This window comes from Gorilla gorilla, chromosome 21 (assembly GCF_029281585.2).
Source record: "Gorilla gorilla gorilla isolate KB3781 chromosome 21, NHGRI_mGorGor1-v2.1_pri, whole genome shotgun sequence".
Classification (NCBI taxonomy): Eukaryota; Metazoa; Chordata; class Mammalia; order Primates; family Hominidae; genus Gorilla; species Gorilla gorilla.
In genome coordinates, this window is record NC_073245.2 from 49,059,877 (window position 1) to 49,083,844 (window position 23,968).

Genomic DNA, 23,968 nt, shown 5'->3' on the forward strand with positions numbered 1-23,968 from the left:
TTGTTACCCAGGCTGGAGTGCAATGGTGCAATCTCAGCTCACTGCAACCTCTGCCTCTGGGGTTCAAACGATTCTCCCACCTCAGCCTCCCGAGTAGCTGGGATTACAGGCATGCAGCACCACGCTTGGCTAATTTTTGTATTTTTAGTAGAGACGGGGTTTCGCCTTGTTAGACAGTCTGGTCTTGAACTCCTGACAGGTAATCCACCCGCCTCGGCCTCCCAAAGTGCTGGGATTACAGGTGTGAGCCACCGCACCCAGCCAAAATAAGATATAACTTTAAATGTTTGAAATGAAATACAGGTGGGAGAAGCAGAGCTCTACTTTCAAATCACACTTTTTACTTATTTTATTTTTTGAGACAGGGTCCCTCTGTGTCACCCAGGCTGGAGCACAGTGGCTTGATCACAGCTCACTGTAGCCTTGACCTCTTGGGCTAAAGTCATCCTCCCACTTCAGCCTCCTGAGTAGCTGGGACTACTGGCACACACCACCATGCCTGGCTGAATGTTGTATTTTTTGTAGAGAGGGGATCTTGCTTTAGTGATTTACCAGCCTGGGCTGGTAAATCACACTTTAAGTGTTCTAAGAAAGATTACTTTCTATCAGAAACCCACGCAGATATAAAATGATTTACATTTGTACACTGAGGACAGCGGGGGGAAGTTTAGATTTGGGGCCCACTGGAACCTTTGCACGTGGCTCCAGATGCATGGCTATGACGGAATTGGCCTGCAGCAGCTGGTGAGCTGTGGGGCTGGAGATGAAAGTGACCAAACACCAGGACCCTCTGCAGAAACACAAGTGGCAGCATGTGGTCTGAACCCAGCAACAGCTCCCAGCTGGGAGGACACGGAGAGAACCAAGGGGACATGAGGCTCCCAAAGGCAGGAGCAGGTTGCCTCTTGCCAGCCACCAAGGAAGAGACTTCCAGAGCGGAAGTCCCTCAGCTACCTCCCACCCAAGAGTCAGCCCCTAGTGTCCCTGGGGAACTCTGATATGACCCCTACAGACCACATTCTAGCAACTCTACATATGCCAAGGCTGGCTCAGGGGCAGGGAGCTGGAATCTGAGCCCACCCACTCCCGTGGGACTCTGTACTGCCTGGGCCTCCTACTCCACACCTGTTTCCCACGTCAAAAGCCACCTCCAGCAGAGCACAGTGGCTCACACCTGTAATCCCAGCACTTTGGGAGGCCGAGACGGACGGATTACTTGAGGTCAGGACTTCAAGACCAGCCTGGCCAACATGTGAAACCCTGTCTCTATAAAAATACAAAAAATTAGCCGGGCGTGGTGGTGCACGCCTGTAATCCCAGCTGCTCGGGAGGCTAAGGCAGGAGAATTGCTTGAACCCAGGAGGTGGAGGTTGCAGTGAGCCGAGATGGCGCCACTACACTCCAGCCGGGATGACAGAATGAGACTGTGTCTGACCAAAAAAAAAAGAAAAAAAAAAAAGCCACCTCCACCAAAAGCCTCCCTGACTGTCCCAGGGCACAGCCCTTTTGTTTGAACAATTAGTGAGTGCCTATGGTGGGCCAGATCCATCACCAAATTATTGGATTTAATCCTTATGATGGTCACTCTGCTCCCAACTAATTTGTTCTCCATTCAGTACAGTGAGTGATTTTTTCTAAAACCATGTTTAAAGTGTGGTTAAAACTGTTTAAAATTTTCTCCTGTTTAAAATTCTCCAATGATCACCAAAACCTGGGAATCACCCAAATGTCCCTCAGCTGGTGAATGATAAACTGTGGTACATCCACGCAATAGAATACTACTCAGCGATGAAAAGGAAAGAACTGCTGACACCTGCAACATGGAGGAAGCTCGCATGCAGGAAGCTTAGGGAAGGAAGCCAGACTGAGTAGGCTACACACTGTTGTATGAGTCTGTTTTTGACACTCTGGAAACGGCAAGGCTCTAGGGACAGAAAACAGTCCCGGTGGTTGTCAGGGTCTGAAATCGAGAGAGGAACTGACCTCACAGGGTGAAATTTGGGGTGTGAAGGAACTGTTCTATATCTTGGTTGTGGTGGTGGCTACAGAACTGGATGCATTTGCCAAAATTCATTTTATTGTATGTATTTGTACAATACATTGTACAGTATATTGTATATATTTGTACAATATATTGTACAGTATATTGTATACAGTTGTACAGTATATTGTACAGTATATTGTATATATATACCCAGTACACCTGACCTAAAACCCCAAAAAGCAAAAAGCAAAGCAAAACAAAACCTCCAGTGACTTTTCATCACATACAGAAGAAAACCCAAATCCCATCGTACAGCATGCAGGCCCTGCCTGGCCTAAGCCCCGTCCACTTCTCCATCTTCATCTCCCTCGACGCCTCCTCTCACTGGCAACACAGCAGCCACTTGGGTCTTAGGCAACCAGCAGCCACCTCACCTGTCCCACCTCAAAGCCTTTGGCCTTGCAGTTTCCTCTGCCTGGATTTCCCTGCCCCCCATCTCTGCCCTGCTGGCTTGCCTTCTGCCTCAAGTCTCCACTGAAATGCCACCTCCTCTGAGAAGCCTTCCATGCTCCTCCAGGCCCATTAGATCCATCTTAATCCCTTGTTTCTTTCTTGGCATATATCATAGGCTTATTTGTGATACTCAGCGTTTTATTTGTCTGTTTGCCTGCAGAATGTCAGTCTCTACCACCAGGATGTGATGTCAGGAGGACAGAGCCCAGCACAGTGCCTGGGACACACAGAACAGCTCAATAAAGAGGTGCTGAATGAATACACAGGCCCTCAGAGGGGAGGAGAATCCCCCTGTTCTACTCCCCTACAGAAAACTACTTCTAGTCAGCGCTCCTGTGTTTGAATCTAATTCCTTGATTCTGTGAAGCTAATGCCCGTGGGTGCTTCAGACCCCAGTGGTGGGGCTCAAATCCCAGCCCAGCAACACCCAGGCCACAGCCCTGCCAGATTCCAAACCTTACCCAAATGTACCACCTCCTCCCCAGGTTCCAGGGGCCCAACAAGCCCTCCGACGGGCAGACCAACCCAGAAGAATGACAGAGCTGAGCTGAGAGGCCCAGAACCTTCACTCTGCGAGGCAGCAACCACACTACAGAGGAACGGGAGCCTCCGCCTGGCCTGTCTGCTCCCATACTGCCCTGGCCACCATGGTCCCTCCCTCAGGCCGAGGCCTGGGCTGCCTCCCATCTGCCACCCTGGCTCTGGGCCACTCGTCTCCCGCCCGGGCCCAGGCCACTCACCCCAGCCCCGGAAGGGCTGCTCTGTGGAGTGGGCCAGCAGTGGCCACAGGGGCGGCATGCCAGCCCCACCCAAGAGGCCAGGGCAGCCATCTGCCGTCCCTTCTGCCGGTCCCCCAGGAGTCTGTCAAGGCTCCAGATGAGATCATCACACTTGGACCCCAAAAAAGGGTATGCAAAAAACTCCGCAGAGCTCCACTTCTCAGCCCAAATGCAAACACTCTGGGCACAGCAGCAGGGGAGGGAAACCAAAGACTCAATCCCTTCATACCCAGGGACAGAAAGACCTCGAGAAGGACAGGGGACAATCCCACAGTCCCTGGAGGGGATAGCACTGAGTGGGAGGGGGGACTCTGGGCACCTGTCTCCCACCCCAGAGCTCAATCTAGCTTAGCATCCTTGCAAAGAAGCTAGGGTCCAGTTTTCAGGAAGTTGCATCAAAGGTCCTGATGAGGCCGGGCATGGTGGCTCACACCTGTAATCCCAGCACTTTGGGAGGCTGAGGCGGGTGGATCACCTGAGGTCAGGAGTTCGAGACCAGCCTGGCCAACATGATGAAACCCCGTCTCTACTAAAAATACAAAAATTAGCCGGGCATGATGGCACATGCCTGTAGTCCCAGCTACTCGGGAGGCTGAGGCAGGAGAATCACTTGAACCCAGGAGATGGAGGTTGCAGTGAGCCAAGATCACGCCACTGCACTCCAGCTTGGGCGACAGAGTGAGACTTCGTCTCCAAAAAAAAAAAAAAAAAAAGGTCCCGGGGAAAGAAGGCCAGGACACCCAGCCTGGCATCACCGTGCCACACAATGTCCCCACTCCAGACAACACAGAGGCTGCCTGGCCCTGGAGACCCACCACGTCCTGCTCCTCTGGTTGGGAATAATGAGGGAAGACTGGGGCCTGGACCCACCTCTCCAATGACAAGAAATAAGAGATGCTCCCTGTGCACCCCCGATCCCCGCCAGGGAGTGCACATTCTCTCACTGCAGCCCGAGCAATCCCCAATGGGAGAGGGATTGGAGAGGAACCTCACAGAGGTCAAATATGTTGCCCAGGGTCACACACTAAGTGGCACAGCCAGGATTCAGGTCCAGTTGGAGCTCCTATAAGCTGGACTAGACAGTCTTATAATGAACAATGGTGACGATAACAATAGCTAACATTGACAAGCGTTTAATGCGTTCCAGACACCGGACTGAGACAGAAAAGCCATTATCTCTTGCTCAGTGATGATCCTTAGAGGCAGGCACTATTATTATTTTATCCCCATTTCACAGACAAGCAAACGGAGGCCCAGGAAGATGAGGTCTACGCAGCCAGTCAGGAGTGAGCCTCCCAGATCCGCCTGGTACAGTTCTGCACAAGAGACTACAGATGCTCTATCAGGGAGGGGTGTGTGTGTGTGTGTGTGTGTGTGTGTGTGTGTGTGTGTGTGGTGGTTGTTGTTGGTAAGAGACCACTGCCCACCAAGGCCACATCTGGCTTGTCACTGTTGTCACTCTCCCATTCAAGGCCTTACCTGGCAGAGCAGGGAGATATCCACAGGCCCTACGGCCTCTGGGGCATTCGTGTCAGGAAGCGCCTGACAGTTTCCTCCCATCCTTTCCATGTGAACAGGAAGGAAGGCAGCATCTGGACCTGGATGTGTTTAAAACATCCCCCAAACACCCTCTGGGTTGCAGCGAAATCTCAAAAACTCAGAGCAGGGGTCTGAGGTCTTTAGGGATAGAAGGCAAGGCTCCAAAGAGAGTGGCCCAAGGCCACAAAGCCTGAAGCTCCAGGACACCCCAGCACTTCACACCCCTGCCATTCCCCCTGCCCGGCATCCTGGAGAGTAGCACAAGACCCCAGTCTTGCCTCTTGCCACTTACAGGCTGCATGACCTCTAACAAGCCCCTTAACCTCTCTGGGCCTTAGTTTCTCCCTTTGTAAAAGGAAGGAGCTAATTACCCTGGAAGGTCCCTGCCCTCATGCAGGGAAAGGTGGGGCAGCGATGGCATGAAACCTATCATTACCCCATTAATAATCTAATCAACATCGTGGTAAATGCCCCAAAGGAAGCTCCAGGGAGCTCCAAGGTGTCTGACACAGGAGCCTGACCTGGGGAGCTGCTGCTGGGGCTGAGTGCTCTAAGGTGGAGGAAGAAACCAAGGGAAGGAGCCGGGAACTGCAAGCACAAAGGCCCGATGGGAAGAGCAAGAGCACGGGACAGAGGCCGGGGTGCGTCCAGCACCCGTAGAGCTTGGGCGGGGCAGGGGTGGGTGAGGCTGTGGGAGGCAGGACCACACAGGCTGCTCCACCATGGGGTAGGGTCAAGGAGAGGTGGGGAGGGGAGAGGCTGGTGCGACTGACTCAAGCCCAGAAGATCCAAAGCAGGCCTGGGCCCCAACCAGAGTAAAGATGTTCAGCTGATCCAGCCTAGCTAGGGAACCCCAGAATTTTTTTCATAGAGGCTGAGCTTTTCCTTGTGGCTCAGGCAGTGAGAGATGATTTACCTCCATTTGAGAATGAGGGGCCGCCAAAGGTGTCCTTCCATTAGCAAATGTGTATCACCAGTTACTAAGCTGGAGGCACTAGCCTGGGCCATTCAGGGAAGAGTGACACAACACCGTGGGGGAGGGAAGGGGGGACACAGACAGGGATATACGTTTGGGGGTGCCCAAAATGCAGTGCAGCTCTGTGCATACCACTCAGACTGATGCCCCAAGCCAACACCCACAGAGGGACACCCAGAGCCAAGCACAGCCCCCGTCATCAAGGACCCAGCTTAACCTGGGGTCACGGGGGTCACACCAGAGCCAGATATAACAGGCAAGCGCCAAGTGCTGTCGGGTCCTTCCCAGGAGCCAGACCTGGCTAATGGGACCCACACCTGCACGCTTTCTCTTACGGAACCCTCACGGCAACATGCGGGGCAAGGACATCCACATCCCCATTCTACAGATGATGAGGCTGAGGCTCAGAAAGGGAAAGCTCAGAAAGGAAAAGGCAGAGCTGGGATTTGAGCCCAGTCAGCTTGGCTCCAGATCACAGTGCTCTCTCCCAACCACCCTGGACCTCGGAGAACAAAGGGCTGGCCTGCTGCTCCCACCTGCTCTGACCCCTGGTGTGCCTCACTACCGCAAAGCAGGTAGATGCAGTGCTGACTGAGGCCTCCAGTGATGCCAGGGTCAGCCTGGCATGGAGCACCCCAGCTCCAAGTTCCTTCCGGCACCAAGGGGAGTGAACGTGACCATGGATGAGGTCATGCATGTGGGGACCAGGGGAATGACCTCAGTGAAAACCTTGGCTGCTGGGCAGGCCCTTGCTTGAACTTAGCTGCGTCCCTTTCCTAGGGGACTCTCTCTGCCCCGGAGGCTATGCAAGACACGGGGCCTCCTCCCCTCCTCTGTGCCAGGATGGTGCTAGGTGCACAGAACATCTGAGCTGTCAGCCTCCCAAGTGCCCCACTAGAAAGGATCACATCCCCATTTTACAGGAGGAAGACGGAGGCTTGATGAGGGGTTTGCACAGGGACAGCATACACAGGGAGGAGGTGACACAGTGAGGTTTGGCTCCAGACTTGACTCCAGAGGTGGAGTTGGCCCCGAGACCACACAGCCTGGCTCTCCTCCCTCCCCAGGCCTCTCCGGCAGGGCAGGCCTCAGGCCCAGGGCTGCAGACACATAAAAGGAGGCGGCTGCAGCTTTGCTGCAACAAGACCACTCCCAGCAAGGTGCTCCCTTGGCTTGGCATTCAGTGCCCTTCCCAAGCCAGCCCAACTCCCCTTCCCAGACTCTCCCCATCCCTGCCAGCCCCCACCACTCCCTCCAGCTTTTCCGTTTCAAGCCTGTGGTCCACCTCCAGGCCCTGCCTACTGCCTTTCACTTAATTGTACACATATTTATTGAGCCCCTACAACATGGCAGGCACTGTTCTAAGAGCTGGGCACAGAGACAGCCACTTGAGGCTAACTCCCCAGCTCCAAGGACACCTCCTCCTCCAGGAAGTCTGCCAAGTCCCTCCTCTGAGCTCCCATACCTCCTCTAGCCACCTCTACCCTTGCCTCCATCATTCCCCAGCCAGAACGGGGCACCCTTTATAGATGGGAGTGGCATGGCCCTCTGCAGCCCCCAGCAAGGGAACAGGGGGAGAAGGGGGAGATAGGGCCAGCAGGAAATTCCAAGGAGATTAGAAGGGAGTTGCCCCCGGGCAGTGTTTCTTCTGTGGGCAGCTCGACAATCGGTCCACTTCACTCAGCCCCACTGGCCCTGGGCCCAGGAGCTGGGCATCAGGGACCTGGGGGACTTTGGTGTAGCTTCTTCTGACTTCAAGACCTACCACCCCCATCCACCCACCACCCAGGACCCCAAGACCCCTAGCTCCAGACGGTTACAAAGTCAAGGCCCTGGCCACACTCCTCAGTGTTCCCAGCAGCCTTGTAGAAGGAAGCCTAGTGAGCCACTGAAAACAGTAGTAGTTTGTACACATTAGCTCCAGGGAGACACAGACCAGGATTTCCTGTTTCTGTGTGTGGATGAAATGTCACAGCGTGTGTGTGTGTGTGTCTAGGTTCCCTGTGGATGAAATGTCACAGCCTGTGTGTGTGTGTGTGTGTGTGTGTGTGTGTGTGTCTAGGTTCCCTGGTTTGAGAGCCTCTGGCTCCTGTGGGCAAATGCTACATGCCTAATGTTTGCATGCCAGACTGTGCTGTGTCCCAGCTGATGTGCATGTGACTGCGTGTGCTATCTGTGTGTAAATGTCTGCGTGGAAGTCCCCTTGGTGGGTGTCTGTAAGCCTTGGGTAGGTGTGCAAGTCTCTGCTGCTCTCTTTGTAGAAGAAGCAGGGGAGGTACCCGGGTGGTGAGCTTGTGCCTGGGCCAGCCTGGCAAGGGTAGATGTGCAGACTTCTGTGGATGCTAGTGTGTGTGTATAACGTCTGTGTGGGTTTGTGTCTCCGCCTACATGTGTACTTCTGATAAGTCTGAGTGCGTCTGCAGGATGTCAGTCTGTCTCTGGGACATATCCGGCTGTGTCTGGGGGTGTAAGATGTGTATATGAGAATGTGTTTCTGACGTGGGGGTTGCAGCAGGGTCTGAGCCTCCGTTGTGTCTGTTTGGTGATGTGCGCGTGTGATAGAACGGGAGTTGTGTGGCTGCATGGGTTTGTGCACTTCTCTGAGTGAGTATCCTCTCTAATATGTCTGGAGGCGTGCTTCTGAAAGCATCCAACACCAGCGAGTCACTGGATGGGTCTGTGAGATGTGTGCAAGTGGCTGTGTGTCTCTGAGCTTGAGCTGTGAACAGTATATGTGCATTTGTATGTGCAAGACAGAGTATGCCCAGGGACACAGGCTCAGCCCCAAGGAGGCTGCGGCTGGGACTCAGGGTAAGGAGCAGCCAAGAGCGTTGCTGACTGTGGTGACCTCCTCTCCTCCACCCAGTGAAAGACTAGAGTCCTCCCCCTGTAGCTCCTGGGAGCCAAGAAGAGAAGAGCTACATGCAGAAGCCTACTACGTGGCCACTGGGTCTAGACACCCAGCACAGGGCCTGGTACCCAGGACCCACTGGAGAAATATGTGTTGAATGAATGAATGAATGCCTGGAGGAATGGATAAGGGAACGGCAATGACTGGGACACACTAACACTCACTGTGCACTCCATCTGCGTCCTCACATTGAAAAGGGCCCTCACGGCCCTGGGCAGGCGTGCTTGTCCCCCATGTTACAGAAGAAGGAACAATCTCACACACATGCACACATAAACATCCTCCACTAACCCCCACCTCCCCCAGGCTCCGGGCCCCCAGCATGCCTTAGCCTAGAGCCTGGCCCATGACAGGATTCCTCTCACCAAATATGTCTCAGCCTAGACACGCTAGTTAGCAACCAAAAGCTCACTGCTCTGGTCACACTGCAGAAAGAGCAGGACCAGAGTTAGACAAACCTGGGTTGGAATCCTGGCTATGTAATTTAGAGCCTCCATTTACTGATCTGTAAAATGGCAAGCGGGGATGGATTAGGTGCTTCCTCCAGGCCCTTCTGAGCTGACATCTAGACTGGCTGCACTTCACTCACATCTAGAATCACCAAGGAGGGAAAACACACACACACACACACACTGGCTGCACTTCACTCACATCTAGAATCACCAAGAAGGGAATACACACGCACGCACGCACGCACGCGCACACACGCGCGCGCACACACACACACACACACACACACACACACACACACACACACACACACACACACGGCAGGGAAGGTGATCACACCTTTCCGTTCTCCCTGGGGCAGCTACTGATGTATTAACATTCTAAAACTACGGAAATCCACCCTCCTGCATTCTCCCAGTTCCTCCAAGAATGAAGACACAGACATCCTGTCTGCCCATTGGCTATGAATAATAACAATTCCTCAGGCGACTTGGGTTCACTGCTTGCAAAATGTTTTCTTGTCTATTCACACTTCCCTGATTCCTGATGACAATCGTATGAGATTGTCCAGGCAGGTTCCATCACCTTTACTTATTTTTTTTTGAGACAGGAGTTTCACTCTGTTGCCCAGGCTAGAGTGCAGTGGCGCCATCTCGGATCACTGCAACTTCCGCCTCCCAGGGTCAAGTGATTCTCCTGCCTCAGCCTCCTGAGTAGCTGGGATTACAGGCGCCCACGACCACGCCTGGGTAATTTTTGTATTTTTAGTAGAGATGGGGTTTCACCACGTTGGCCAGACTGGTTTCGAACTCCTGACCTCAGATGATCCGCCCGCCTTGGCCTCCCAAAGTGCTGGGATTACAGGCGTGAGTCACTGCGCCAGGCCCCATCACCTTTATTACACAGATGAGAAAAAAAGCAGCTCAGAGAAGCCAGGTAACTTGCCCATGGCCACACAGTAAACGGGAGAGTCAGGTTTCAAAGTCAGGTCTTCAGGCTCCAACTCTCAGATTCCTCCATCCACACCCAGTGGGTTCCTACATGTTCTGGCCACATGGTAAGTGCTTAATGGTTAGTGGTGATGAAAGGCTGGAAGACCTCAGATCACCGGGTCTTTGAAGGTCACAGGTGACGTGTCTGCTCGGCAGCTAAAGCTGCATCTTAGAATCCTGGCACCTCAGTAGTTAATAACCTTCAGACTTCCTTGGCTAGAAGGGACCCAAGGTCAGGCAGCTCAACTGCAGCCACCACATCAATCTCCCTCTGAACCCTTCTCAAGCAATCATTCCACAAACCCTCTATCTTTATCCAAGCATGCAAGGTCATCCCGCCTCTCTCTGAATAATTAAAGTGACAGTGAGCTCACTACCTTCTCTGTAGAAGCTCCTTCTATCTTCTCACTGGGAGAGAGTTGCCCGATTTATGCTTTCCTCACTTGGACCCCAGAGCAGACCATACCAGACTGGAGATCACAGTCCTTCGCAGTTGACAGTTCCCAGTGACCCCTACAAGGGGGAGGTAAGCCTGAGCAGGGCCACCCACCAGACGTGGTGGGACCTCCTTCAACTCTGCTCCTGCAGGAGACATACTGGGGATTTGGAGTCCTTTCCCTTGTACTCAGTTTCTGCATCTTAGAGGCAAAGTAGTCCAGAAAGACAGAAAACACATCAAGAGTCTAACACATGCTTACTCCAAGCCCTGGCAGCCTAGCGACCCGGCTCTGGGACCCACTCTGGCCACAGTTTTCCCATCTGTGGAATAAACAACACAACACCTCCAGTAATAACCCCTCTATTTATGGTCCACATTTAGTCTCTGGATTTTGACCCTGCCTCTGTGAGGCTGGCGGCTGGGATAAACAGATATCCAGAGAAGTTAAGGGGCTAACCCAAATGTACACAGTGAGAAGTGGCATGGGCTGGCCTTGCTCTCCTCTCTTACCCACACTCCTTCCCCTCTCTGGCCTTAGCGCTGTTCTTGAACTCAACGAGCATTCCAATTTCCCTTAGCCTGAAATCTTCTTACTCCAGACCCTCACTCAGTTGGCTCCACGGCATCCTGCAGCCCTCAGCCTCCCTGTGCACCCCAGCCCCCACCTTCGTGTGCTCCTGGCAAACTGTCCCCTTCACCCTCATTATGATCTGTGTTGTGATTTCTTGTATGACTATTAATTCTGGTCTCCCCAAAAGCTCTATGAAAACAGACACCTCATCCTCCCTTGTCCACAGCTGTATCCCAGATCTGCCCTAGCACACGGCAGGTTCTAAATAAACAGCTGCCGAATGAACCAATGAGGGGCCAGGAGAGAGAGCCCAGCCTGCCTTGGGTGATGAAGAGGATCTATTCTGCCCTCACAGAATCCACAAGAGAACAGGCTGGGTGCACATGGAAACGTGTCCCGTGCCTCTGACAAGAGCAGTGATCAGAGGTTTACTACATACCAGGTGCTCTAATGGTGTTTGCAGGAATCAGCTCATTTAACCGTTGAGGTTGGAAAGCGTGTTACTGTCCCATTTTTACAAATGAGAAAGCAAAGGTCCAGGGCCTTTAAGTAACTTGCCAAAGATCACGCCGTCAGGAAGCGACAGACCCCAGATCCAATAGCAGCACGAAGCCTGAGCCACTGAATGAATGGTGGAAATTACGGTTCCATGTTGGCCCAAAAGTGGGATGTCCCCAGCTGGACCCCGGCCCCTGTGAGATCCTGGGCTCAACCCCCAGCCTCCTGGGACTGTTTTCCCCTTTAAACAGTCATGGGTGCCTCAAACAGACTTTGGGTCGGAGCCTGATGACTTCCTGGGATGGACAGGAGCCCATGGAGATGGGTGCCTAGGAGCCCTGAAGCAAAGCTCTGCAACCCATCCCCCTTCACCAGAGTGAGTAGCAGGAACCGGGAGGCAGGGGTGAGGAACTCAGAGTTTCGGTTAAGGCCAATTCAGGCAGCACTCACTGGAAGCAGCTCAGAGCACCAAGAGGGCAGGAGCAAAAGACCCTTGTCCTGGCTCGTCACCACCCTCCTCCTCACCTTCCACTTGCCCTCTCCTTACCACCGGCTTCTGAAGACTCAAAGAGCCGACTGAACTCCCAGTTGCCAACACCGAACCGGGCCCTTGGGAAGACATCCTCCCATTTAACAGATGAGGAGACTGAGGCCTGGCTTGGGGAAAGGTGTCTCTTGATTCAGACAGACCTTGTCCTTCCATACTACAAGCATATACAGAACTCAGGCTGGAGAGCAGATCCCGGGGAAAATGGGGAGACAGAGACATAGTTGAGCAAGACACCAACACTCTAATGAGGGAGAAGCCCATTTGGCCAGAAGAGCCACAAGGAAAAGTTAAAAGCTAAGTGCTGCAGGGCAGACATAAACCAGCAGCATGCTGTGAGCTCCACAGCCAGGGGCACTCTGGGTGTTGTGCCAGGCCATCATCCACTGACAAGAGTCGGCAACATTTCAGCCTCCTCCAAAACCGTGCCCAGCCAGCGGCAGGAGAGCTCAGGAAGCTTCCAGCCCCCCAGGGAGAGGTCAATACGTGCAAGCTGGGCTGTCCCTAAAGCTGCCATGGCACCTGGAAGCGTGCAGATGGAGCCTGGCTGGCACCCAGTAGGTGCTCATGTCCACTGAAAAAGCAAAGGCAAAGCCTGCTGTCCGGGGGAAGCCCTAGGGTCCCCACATGGCCACAGGGAAGTCCTGTTCCAGGTGGGCAGTTGCCCTCCTCTCACTGCGAACATGGAAAGGCACTGGCCACGAGGGGCCAATGGGGCTGCTGTGTGCACAAGGTCTGCCCCAGGGAGGGCAAAAGACACTGTCCTGGGATTTAGGAAGCTGCCTCTGAACCGGTTCTCCCACGACATCATCCTCCAGGCTGTGGGACCGTTAGGCTGGGCGGAAGTGGACTCCAGCCAAGGGGATGTTCCCAGATGTCATGCTTTCAAACTGGACCCGCCCAGAAAGGCAGGCAGAGACAGGCCTGCGCCTGGGAAAGCCCTGGGTAACGACTCAGGATGGCATTCAGGCCTTTCCTGGGCAGGGGATGGCCACAGGTTTCCCTGGCGGCGGTGTCTATCAATCCCGTCCCAAGAAGGAGAGCCTGGGCGTGGAGGTTCTGGGCAGCTGAAGGCAGAGATCCATCCCTTCCCTGGCTACCCACCCCCACCTCAGCAACGCCTCCCAGAACGCTCCAAAGCTTTCTCAAGTCCCGGCTCCCAGGTTAGGGCCCTGTAGCCAGTTCCAAGGTCTTTTTTAGGAGCGCGCTTCCCAAATAAAGTTGAGAGGGGGCGGGGGGAATGAGGGAGCCCCAGATCCACCTCAGAGTGGTCCCCAGAGGGCTTGGGCCCCTTTCTCCGGATTGTTCAGTGGGAAGGAGGGCCGGCTGGTGCCTCAGGCCCGCGGGACTGTGACAGCCGGCGACCCCTGCGGCCTCCCTTTCTACCCGGGCGCCCCCACCTTGAGATAGTCGTTCTCCGAGCGCAGCTCCTCCAGCTCCCGCACCAAGCCACTGGGCCCGCAGTCCAGCATCTCCTCGGTGAGGTCGGAGAAGGCAAGCGAGGCGCTGAGCGGCAAGCGGCTGCTGCCCACCGACGACGCGGCCACCGACGGCTCGTCCGGGGAGGCGGGCGGCCGCGGGGTCTGCTGCGCGGAGGGCGCGGGCTGGGCCGGCTGCCCCGTACGGACCCCCGCCGGGCCCCCGGCCGCGGACTCGGCGTCGCTGCTCAGCGCCAGCTCCAGGCCCAGCAGGCGCGCCTCCTCCGACGCGCAGTCCGACACCTCCGAGCTGCTATCCGTGAGGCTGGGGGGCGGCGGTGGCGGTCGCGGCCCCGCACCCGAGCGCGGACGGCCCTTGGCACGGACCCCGGTGCGGACCCCGGCCACCCGCACACCCGCGCCCCGCGCCCCGGGAGCCACTGCGCGCCCCTTCTTGTCCGGCCGTGCGGAGGACGCGGCGCTGCAGGCGACTGCTGAGCCCGGGCCTGGGCCGCGGCGGCCCTTAGCCAGCGACCAGCCGGCCACGTCTTTGGGCCGGGCCGGCGACGGCGCGCGGTGGCTCTTTTTCCTCTCCGGGGCAGGCGCGGGTGCAGGCGCGGGCTGGGGACCGCAGCCCCGGACCGGGGGCTCGGCCGCCGGCGCCTCCATCGCGGCCTCCCTCGGCCTCAGCGAGCTGCGCGCATGGCCCAGGCCCGCCCGGCCTCGACGTCCCTGGGGAGGGACCCGGCGCGGCTCCGGCCGCTGGGGCTGCGGCTGCTCTCGGCCCACCTCGGCCCCGACACCGCGTCCCCGCCCCAAGCCCCGCCGCGCGGTCTCTCCACTGCTGTGGGCTCGGAGAGTGCGGCCAGACCGCCTCCAGGCGCCCCGGCTCCGGCTGCGGCTCCGCCCGGCGCCCGCCCCCTCGGCCTCGCCGCGCCCCCGGAGCGCGCCCGGGCCCCCGCCGCCCGCACGCCGATCGCTCCCTCGGGCTCCGAGTCCGGCTGCGGCCCGGGCCCCGGCTCCGCCCGGCGCGGCCCGCCCCCCGCGCAGCCCCGCCAGCTCCCCGCCCCGCCGCCTCGGCTCGGGGGCGCGCGGTTCCGCGAACAAAAGGCGGACGCGGCGAGAGCGGCAGGGAGGGACGCAGGCAGGGAGCGAGGGAGGGATCTGCGAGGCAACAGCGACCCCCTCGAGGGTCAGGCTGGCGCGGGCAGCCGCGGCCCGGGCTCCCTCCTCCTCCGCTCCGCCGCCTCCTCCCCTGCCCGCTCGGGGAAGGTACCCGGCGGAGGCGCCCCTGCGCCCGGCGTCCGGGCAGGGCCTGCGAGAGCGGCGGGAGCCGGGACTCCCGGGCCGAGGCCGGGCGGACCTCAGTTCGCAGGAACCCGCATCCATGCGCGCCCAGCGCCTCGCCCGTCGCCCCGTGCCGAGCGTGCGCGAACTCCGCCCCCTCAGCCGGCATCGCCGGAGCCGCGATCCCATCGCACAGATGCGTAAACTGAAGCCTGGGGTGCACGCGCCAAGCTCACGGTCTAGGCGGCGCCGATGGGACCCAAAGGTCACACCTCCCGGGCGCGCTCGGGCTCCCCCTGCCTCGGTTTCCCTCTCCTGGCATAGGGACCGTGAAGCCCTGTGTGCATGCCTGGCTCGCGCATCTTGACCGGCGGATATTTCTCCCCATGCGCCCCCGACCCGGGTTTCAGGCTCTGTACGGCTAAAATGGAAGCGACCCGTAGCTAGGCGCGGTGGCTCATGCCTGTAATCCCAGCACTTTGGGAGGCCGAGGCGGGTGGATCACGAGGTCAGGAGTTCGAGACCAGCCTGACCAACATGACGAAACCCCGTCTCTACTAAAAATACACAAATTAGCCGGGCGTGGTAGCGCGTGCCTGTAATCCCAGCTACTCGGGAGGCTGAGGCAGGGGAATCGCTTGAACCCGGGAGGCGGAGGTTGCAGTGAGCCGAGGTCGCGCCACTGCACTCCAGTCTGGGTGGCAGAGCTAGACTCCATCTCAAAAAAATAAACAAATAAATAAAAACAAAAATAAAACGGAGGGGACCTATTACGAGATGTCAGCCTAGCGGATGCTTTGGAAGGCGGTTTTGGCCCCCGTGGGGGCTGGCATGGTCTGGGACGGTTGCCCTGACCCCACACGTCCCCACCAGGAGCAGTGCAGGAGGACTTGAGCTCTGATGGGCGTGTTTTCTTTCCTTCCGGGCGTCTGGGCGTCTCCTTGGCTCCTGGCCGTGTTGATTTTCCCGTGTCTCTCACACCTTCCCCAGCCCCTACGCCGCCTGGCCGCTACGCCCCCATCCCTGAGCCACCGCAGGGCACAGCTGGATTGAGTGCTTTGCCCCACAGATGTACCCTCGTCCTTAGGGTGCCCCACACCCCTTGCCACCAGAAGGGCAGGGCTGTTTTTGCCCCTTTACAACCTCTTTCTCCTCCTGTTCTCTCCTCCCCCTCCCATTTATCCCCTGCTCTTTCTTCCTCCTTCTCCCATCTTTCCCCTTCCTTTCCCCCCTCCTTTTCCAAGTCTTCCTTTTCCTCCTCTTTCCCCTCTTCTTCCTCCTGCCCATTTTCTCCTTCTTCTTCCTCCCCTAATTCCCTTCCTTCACCTCTGCACCTGCCTGTGACACAGCAGGCACCAGGTCCACTTCTTTGTCTCTGTCCCACTTCCCCCACACGCTGTGAATACACTCCTGGGGCATCCCCTCTCTCCAGAGGCATGACTTCATCTGGATCCAGGTGAGTGAGTGCTCCTCCACCCCAACGCTAGGTGCCCTCCATACGGCCAAGTGAGGAGCAGGTACTCAGCAGGCTCTTGGCAAACACTTCCGCAGGGGCATCCCCACCCCCTCCTAGCAAGACACCAGCTCCCCTCACCCCCCACTGACTGTCCACAAACCCTGTTTGCACAGGCGCCAGGTACACTGAGGGACGCAGTGGTGGGCATGTCAGTGCCTGACCTCATGGAGCACACAGTGTGTGTTGGGGGGGACCACAAAAGACTCAGCACAAACAGGGTGGCATGGCATGGCATGGCATGTGGGCAGGAGTGCTGGAGAAGGATGTGGGAGCCGCAGGCTAGTGACCCAGGGCAGGCCTTCCCACATTCCGGGCCTCAGAGTCCCCAGCTGCTCTGGTCTAATGTAACAGATGACAGGGTCCATCCAGCTCAGATGCCCCTGGCTCTAGTAGGCTGCATCTAGTCTGGCACAGAAAGAGCACTGTGAAGCTCTTGGAAAGTGTGTCCTCTCTCTGTGCTTCAGTTTCTCCCCCTGTGCAGAACATAGGCTTGGAGGTGTTGGGTGGTGTGAATGCAGGGACATAGCAGACCAGGCTGGCTCAGCCACTCCTGACACACCCTTGGTCACATCAGCGGTCCTGAGATTAGAGTGGCCTGCATCTCTCTTCTAGGGCAGGGATCTGAGTCCTGGCTCTACCACCTATCCTCTCTGGGCCCAACACTCATGGCTGGCCAGGGAGGGGCCTGTGGGTCCCACCTGCTCTGAGGTTCTTTGGATTTGGGGAGTCAAGAATCTACATTGTAGACCCAGGGAAGCTTTGAGAACAACAGGGCTCTGGTGGGGAGGGACTAGGTGGGGCTGACGTAGGGGCTGTGGACTCAGGGTCAGTTCAGAGCAGGGATACCACAAAGGAGATAAGACTTGTTGAGAGTCCAGAACTGGCTACATTGTAGACGGGGTGACCGTCCTTGCGCCGGCACATCCTGCAGCTGTGTGATGCGTGGCCTCTTCCTGTGTGCCGGGCTCTGTGCTCCACATTTCAGTAAAGGATCTCCAAAAGGTGAAGATACTTCTTGTGACTGATTAATATTTTCCAAAGGGTATATCTCATCCCAATTGCTCTTCTTACAATGTGACACAGATGCTCCTCCAATTGAGCGGCACGTATGTGTGGCTCGTGTGTGGGGGCACTGTGTGCCCCCACCTTGAATCTCAGCAGATCTTGTGACTGCCTCAACCAACAGAGTATGGCAGAAGTGTTCATCTGTGACTTCCAAAGTTAGGTCATAGAAAGCAACATGGATTCCACCCAGCTTGCTTCTCTCTCTCTTTCTCTCTCTCTGTCTCTCTGGCCACTCACCCACCATGATAGGAGGAAGCCCAGGCCTCATGGGGAGACCGCATGAAGGTGATCTAGCCAACAACTCCAGCTCTGGTCCCCACTAACCACCAGACATGTGAGAGAGTGAGCCTGCAGATGATTCAGCCCCTAGACTTGGAGCTGCCCCAGTGGACAAGTGGAGCAGAAATGAGCTGTCTCACCAACCCTGCCCAAACTGCAAAATAAATATTGTTGTTTTCGGCCACTAAGTTTTGGGGTCATTTGTTACATAACACTGGGTAGCTGGAATGTGTGACCAAGGTCACACAGCTTGGATGTGGCAGGGCTGGGATTGACTTGAACCCAGGGCTGCCCGATTCCAGAGCCTGTTGTGGTACCCTATTGGGCTGCGAAGTGTCCAGCGCAGACACACAGTGTGTACTGCAGAAAGCGCTACTCAAAAGAGACTGAAGCATTACATTGTAAGAATTACATAACATAGGAAGTGAAGATGCTGATTACCCAAGTAGAAAAACGGTTTCATTTCTCCCATTCAAGCTGCTAAATTGACCAACGTGATGAAAACTGAATGGAGACTCACTCCTGGAAAGCTTCCAAGAGGAGGTGTGTTTTTTTCTTTTAAACTAAAGTTGTTTTGTTTTGTTTTGTTTTTTCATTATACAGATTAAAAAACAAGCAACTGGCTATGGGAAAATTAGAGGAATCGGTCGGGAAACCTCGTTAAATAGGGGAGTCAGGAAGGCCTCTCAGAGAAGGCAGCCTTTTTTGTTTTGTTTTTGTTTTTTGTTTTTTGTTTGAGATGGAGCCTAGCTTTGTTGCCAGGCTGGAGTGCAGTGGCGCAATCTCGGCTCACTCCAACCTCTGCCTCCTGGGTTCAAGCGATTCTCCTGCCTCAGCCTCCCAAGTAATTGGGATTACAGGCATGTGCCACCATGCCCAGATAATTTTTGTATTTTTAGTAGAGATGGGGTTTCACCATTCTGGCCAGGATGGTCTCGATATCCTGACCTTGTGATCCGCCCACCTTGGCCTCCCAAAGAGCTGGGCTTACAGGCGTGAGCCACTGCACCCAGCCAAGGAGGCAGCCTTTAAACTGAGTTATTCTTTTTTTTTTTTTTTTTTTTGAGATAGAGCTGTCGCCCAGGCTGGAGTGCAGTGGCACAATCTTGGCTCACTGCAAGCTCCACCTCCCAGGTCCACGCCATTCTCCTGCCTCAGCCTCCAGAGTAGCTGGGACTACAGGCGCCCGCCACCACACCCGGCTAATTTTTTTGTATTTTTAGTAGAGACGGGGTTTCACTGTGTTAGCCAGGACGGTCTCGATCTCCTGACATTGCGATCCACCCGCCTCGGCCTCCCAAAGTGTTGGGATTACAGGCATGAGCCACTGCGCCTGGCCTAAACTGAGTTATTCAAGGAGCCACTGAATAGTTAGGGCCTTGCCTTTTTTTTTTTCTGAGACAGAGTGTTGCTCAGGCTGGAGTGCTGTGGTGTGATCTTGGCTCACAGCAACCTCCACCTCCCAGGTTCAAGCAATTCTCTTGTCTCAGCCCCCTGAGTGTTGGGATTACAGGCGCCCACCACCACACCTGGCTAATTTTTTTTTTTGTATTTTTAGTAGAGACGGAGTTTGACTATTTTGACCAGGCTGGTCTCAAACTCCTGACCTCAAGATCTGCCTGCCTTGGCCTCCCAAAGTGCTGGGATTACAGGTGTGAGGCACCATGCCCAGCTGCTGCTTTTTCTTTTTTCTTTCTTTTTTTTTGAGACAGAGTCTCACTCTGTTGCCCAGGCTGGAGTGCAGTTGCACGATCTCAGCTCACTGCAACCTCCACCTCCCAAGCTCAAATGATTCTCCTGCCTCAGCCTCCCGAGTAGCTGGGATTACAGGTGCGTGCCAACACGCCTAGCTAATTTTTTTTTTTTTTTTTTGAGATGGAGTGTCACTCTGCCGCCCAGGCTAGAGTGCAGTGATGCCATCTCAGTTCACTGCAACCTCCACCTCCTGGGTTCAAGCAATTCTCCTGCCTCAGCCTCTCAAGTAGCTGGGACTACAGGTGCCCGCCATCATGCCTGGCTAACTTTTGTATTTTTAGTAGAGACAGGATTTCACCGTGTTGGGCAGGCTGGTCTCAAACTCCTGACCTCAAGTGATCCACCCACCTCGACCTCCCAAAGTGCTGGGATTATAGTTATGAGCCACTGTGCCTGGCCCACTTCTGTTTTCTCAATGAAGAATGCAGTTGCCAGCCATTCAAGAGTAAGAGAAAGAAGAGATCTCAGAGAGTGAAAATCAAACCTTCCGGGACATGTCAGGGAGTGTCTGGTCATTTTATACTCACCTGAGGTTCAAAGGGGAGCCAGTCAGCCCAGTGAACACCGGGTGTATTCCCTTTTAGTCATTTTCTCTTTGCTAATTTCAAGTTTCTTTTGCATAGCTGAAATCTTACTGCCTATGCAATTTTGTATCCTGCTTTTTTCACTTAACAGGGTAGCAGAAGCATATCCCCACACATTTATAACACATTTATAAGCTCTTTGCAAACATCACTTTTCATACTTAGAAATAATCCACTGGGCTGGGCGCGGTGGCTCACGCCTGTAATCCCAGCATTTTGGGAGGCCGAGGTGGGCAGATCACAAGGTCAGGAGGTCGAGACGATGCTGGCTAACACGGTGAAACCCCGTTTCTATTAAAAATACAAAAAAATTAGCCAGGCGTGGTGGCGGGTGCCTGTAGTCCCAGCTGCTAGGGAGGCTGAGGCAGGAGAATGGCACGGACCCGGGAGGCGGAGCTTGCAGTGAGCCGAGATCGCGCCACCGCACTCCAGCCTGGGAGACAGAGCAAGACTCTGTCTCAAAAAAAAAAAAAAAAAAGAAATAATACACTGGGCCATGCGCAGTGGCCCATGCCTATAATCCCAGCACTTTGGTAGGCCGAGGCGGGCAGATCACCCAAGGTTGGGAGTTCAAGACCAGCCTGACCAACATGGAGAAACCCTACCTCTACTAAAAATACAAAATTAGCCGGGCGTGGTGGTGCGTATGCCTGTAATCCCAGCTACTTGGGAGGCTGAGGCAGGAGAATTGCTTGAACCCGGGAGGCGGAGGTTGTGATGAGCCTAGATCATGCCATCGCACTCTAGCCTGGGCAACAAGAGCAAAACTCTGTCGAAACAACAACAACAACAACAACACAGAAATAATCCACTGAATGGATGATGTTCCATGAATCACTTCACCTTTCCCCCTTTTATTAGACACTTAAATTTTTTTCTGGATGACTATTGCAGTTCTGAAAGAGGCAGCATGAGGTCTGGTCAAGAAGAATGGAGAAGGCAAATTGCTGGTCACAGTGGCAGTGCCTATAGTCCCAGCTACTCGAGAGGCTGAGGCAAGACAATGAATGGCTTGAACCCTGGAGTTCCGGGCTAGAGTGTGCTACGCTGATTTGGTGTCTGCACTAAGTTTAGCAACAGCATGGTGACCTCCCCAGGAGCAGGGACCACTAGGTTGCCCAAGGAGGAGTGAACTGGCCCAGGTCAGAAATAGCAGATCAAAACTCCCATGCTGGACCAGGTGCAGTGGCTCATGCCTGTAATCCCAGCACTTTGGGAGCCCAAGGCAGGTGGATCACTTGAGGTCAGGAGTTTGAGACCAGCCTGGCCAACATGGCGAAACCCTGTCTCTACTAAAAAAAAAATGCAAATTAGCTGGGCATAGTGTCACAGGCCTGTAGTCCCAGCTATTTGGGAGGCTGAGGCAGAAGAATCGCTTGAACCCAGGAGGCAGTGGTTGCTGTGAGCCAAGATCAAGCCACTGAACTCCAGCCTGGGTGACAGAAGAAGACTCCGTCCAAAAAAAAAAAAATTAAAATAGGCTGAGTGCAGTGGCTCACACCTGTAATGTCAACACTGGAGGCTGAGGTGGGAGGCTCACTTGAGACCAGGAGTTCAAGACCGGCCTTGGCAATATAGCGAGACCCCGTCTCTACAAAAACAAAATGAATAAATAAAAGAAATTAGCAGGGCATGATGGCGCATGCCTGTAGTCCTAGGTACTCAGGAGGCTGAGGCAGGAGGATTGAGCCCAGGAGACTGGCTGCACTGAGTTGATTGAGCCCAGGAGACTGGCTGCACTGAGTTATGATCATGTTACTGTACTCCAGGCTGAGTAATAGAGCAAGACCCTGTCTCAAATATAAAGTAAGATAAATAAATAAATAAATAAAGATATAAAGATATAAAAAGAAGGTAAACTTCAAGGCAGAGTCCAGACATCTGCTAGGCCCTCTGGTATCCGGAATTCCATCATAGAAGATTTTTGTTCTTGTTTTTTTTTGTTTTTTTGAGACAGAGTCTTGCTCTGTTGCCCAGGCTTGTGTGCAGTGGCACAATCTCAGCTCACTGCAACCTTTGCCTCCTGGGTTCAAGTGAGTATCCTGCCTCAGCCTCCCAAGTAGCTGGGACTACAGGTGTGTACCACTACAACCGGCTAAATTTTTTTGTATTTTTAGTAGAGACGGGGTTTCGCCATGTTGGCCAGGTTGGTCTTGAACTCGTGACCTCAAGCAATACACCTGCCTCGGCCTCCCAACGTACTAGGATTATAAGCATGAGCCACTGCGCCTAGCCTTTTTTTTTTCTTTTTGAGTCAGAGTCTTGCTCTGTCGCTCAGGCTGGAGTGCAGTGGTGCAGTCTCGGCTCACTGCAACCTCCACCTCCTGGGTTCAGGCGATTCTCCTGCCTCAGCCTCCCAAGGAGCTGGGACTACAGGCATGCGCCACCACACTCAGCTAAATTTTTTTTTTTTTTTTGTATTTTTAGTAGAAATGGGGTTTCGCCTTGTTGGCCAGGCTGGTCTTGAACTCCTGACCTCAGGTGATCTGCCCACGCCAGCCTCCCAAAGTGCTGGGATTACAGGCATGAGCCACTGTACCCAGCCTCCATCACGGAAGCTTTCTAGCAGCCGGTTATGTGGCAGTTGATGTTCCTGCCAGATCACACGCTGAGTTTTCCTGACCGTGAGGACAAAGAATGGGACAGCAAGGCAAACCCCACTGGCTTCTCAAAGTGCTCAGTGGTTCAGGTGTTGAGCTTGGAGGAGGGGTGGCAAGAAGTGCTAGGCATGTGAGCCCCAAGCCATTTACAGCTTAAACACACATTGCAACAGCCATGTTTGAGGTGGCAACAGGGCCCTTCGCTTACTTGTTTTCCCCATAATACACGTCCTTTTGGCATCCCACACTTCCCGGAGGGAACACTGCCCCAGGACACCCGGCCATGAGCAGGGCATCTGGGGACCCATGTCCTCTCCACCAAGACCAGCAGAATAGGGTCTCTTTCAGCTGTGAAAAGATGGCACAAGCCACCTGTGAAACGGTGGGCTCACCCACCTAACAGGCCGGTGACCTGGGCACATTCCCCAGGGGATTCCCATCCCAGGGGCAGGCTACTGAAGCCCCTTCCAGCTTTGAAGTTCTGTGAGTCAACAACAGAGCAGTCATCGAGATCTTACTGTGAGCTGGAGACAGAGAAGTAGCCCCCTCTTCAATGGAGCGTCTACTGCATGCCAAACATAGCTTCCTGTGTGTGACCTCGCCTAATGTCACCACAGTCCAGTGAGAAACGTCCTCATCTCATCTGAGAGAAAACCAGCAGGGGCCGAGCCTGCCGGCCCCGGAGCATAGGGTGACTGACGGAGAACCCCACAACCTCACCCTTTCCTGTAGTGTTTGTAGATCACAGATTTTATTTTATTTTTGAGACAGGGTCTCACTCTGTTGCCCAGGCTGGAGTGCAGTGATGTGATTTCGGCTCATTGCAGCCTCGACTTTCCCAGGCTCAGGTGATCTTCCCATCTCAGCCTCCCGAGTAGCTGGGACTACAGGCATGTGCCACCACACCTGGCTAATTTTTAAAATTCTTTTGTAGAGATGGAGTTGCGCCATGTTGTCCAGGCTGTTCTCAAACCCCTGGGCTCAAGTGATCCTCCCACCCGAGACTCCCCAAATCCTAGGATTACAGGTGTGAGCCACCGTGCCCAGCCATATTGCAGATTTCAACCTCAAGGGAATAGTCTTCAGTGGTGGGCATCAAGCACCAGGACCTGGCATCTGGCAGCTGTGGTGAGAGGCTTCAGGAGAGCCAATGTGCCTGCTATCCCCACCTCTTTGGGCTGTTGGGGGCAGAGCTGGGCGCCGGGGGATGATAAGGTCTTGTTTGTGTGTGCTTGTGGGATTTGAGTTTCTGATGTATCATAATC

General features: G+C 54.8%; 1 protein-coding gene across 2 annotated transcripts in view; it reads right to left on the reverse strand.

Moving 5' to 3' along the window:
• MTCL2 (microtubule crosslinking factor 2) overlaps window positions 1–15,035 on the reverse strand; it is an 85,800-nt gene extending 70,765 nt beyond the window's left edge. For both annotated transcript variants that reach the window (XR_010132206.1, XM_019017272.4), the window contains exon 1: window positions 13,600–15,035. Coding sequence is in view for 1 of the 2 variants with exons in the window: in XM_019017272.4 (XP_018872817.3) it covers window positions 13,600–15,006 (1,407 nt within the window). In the remaining variant the exon portion in view is untranslated. The remainder of the gene's footprint in view (window positions 1–13,599) is intronic.
• Between the last annotated feature and the right edge of the window lie 8,933 nt (window positions 15,036–23,968).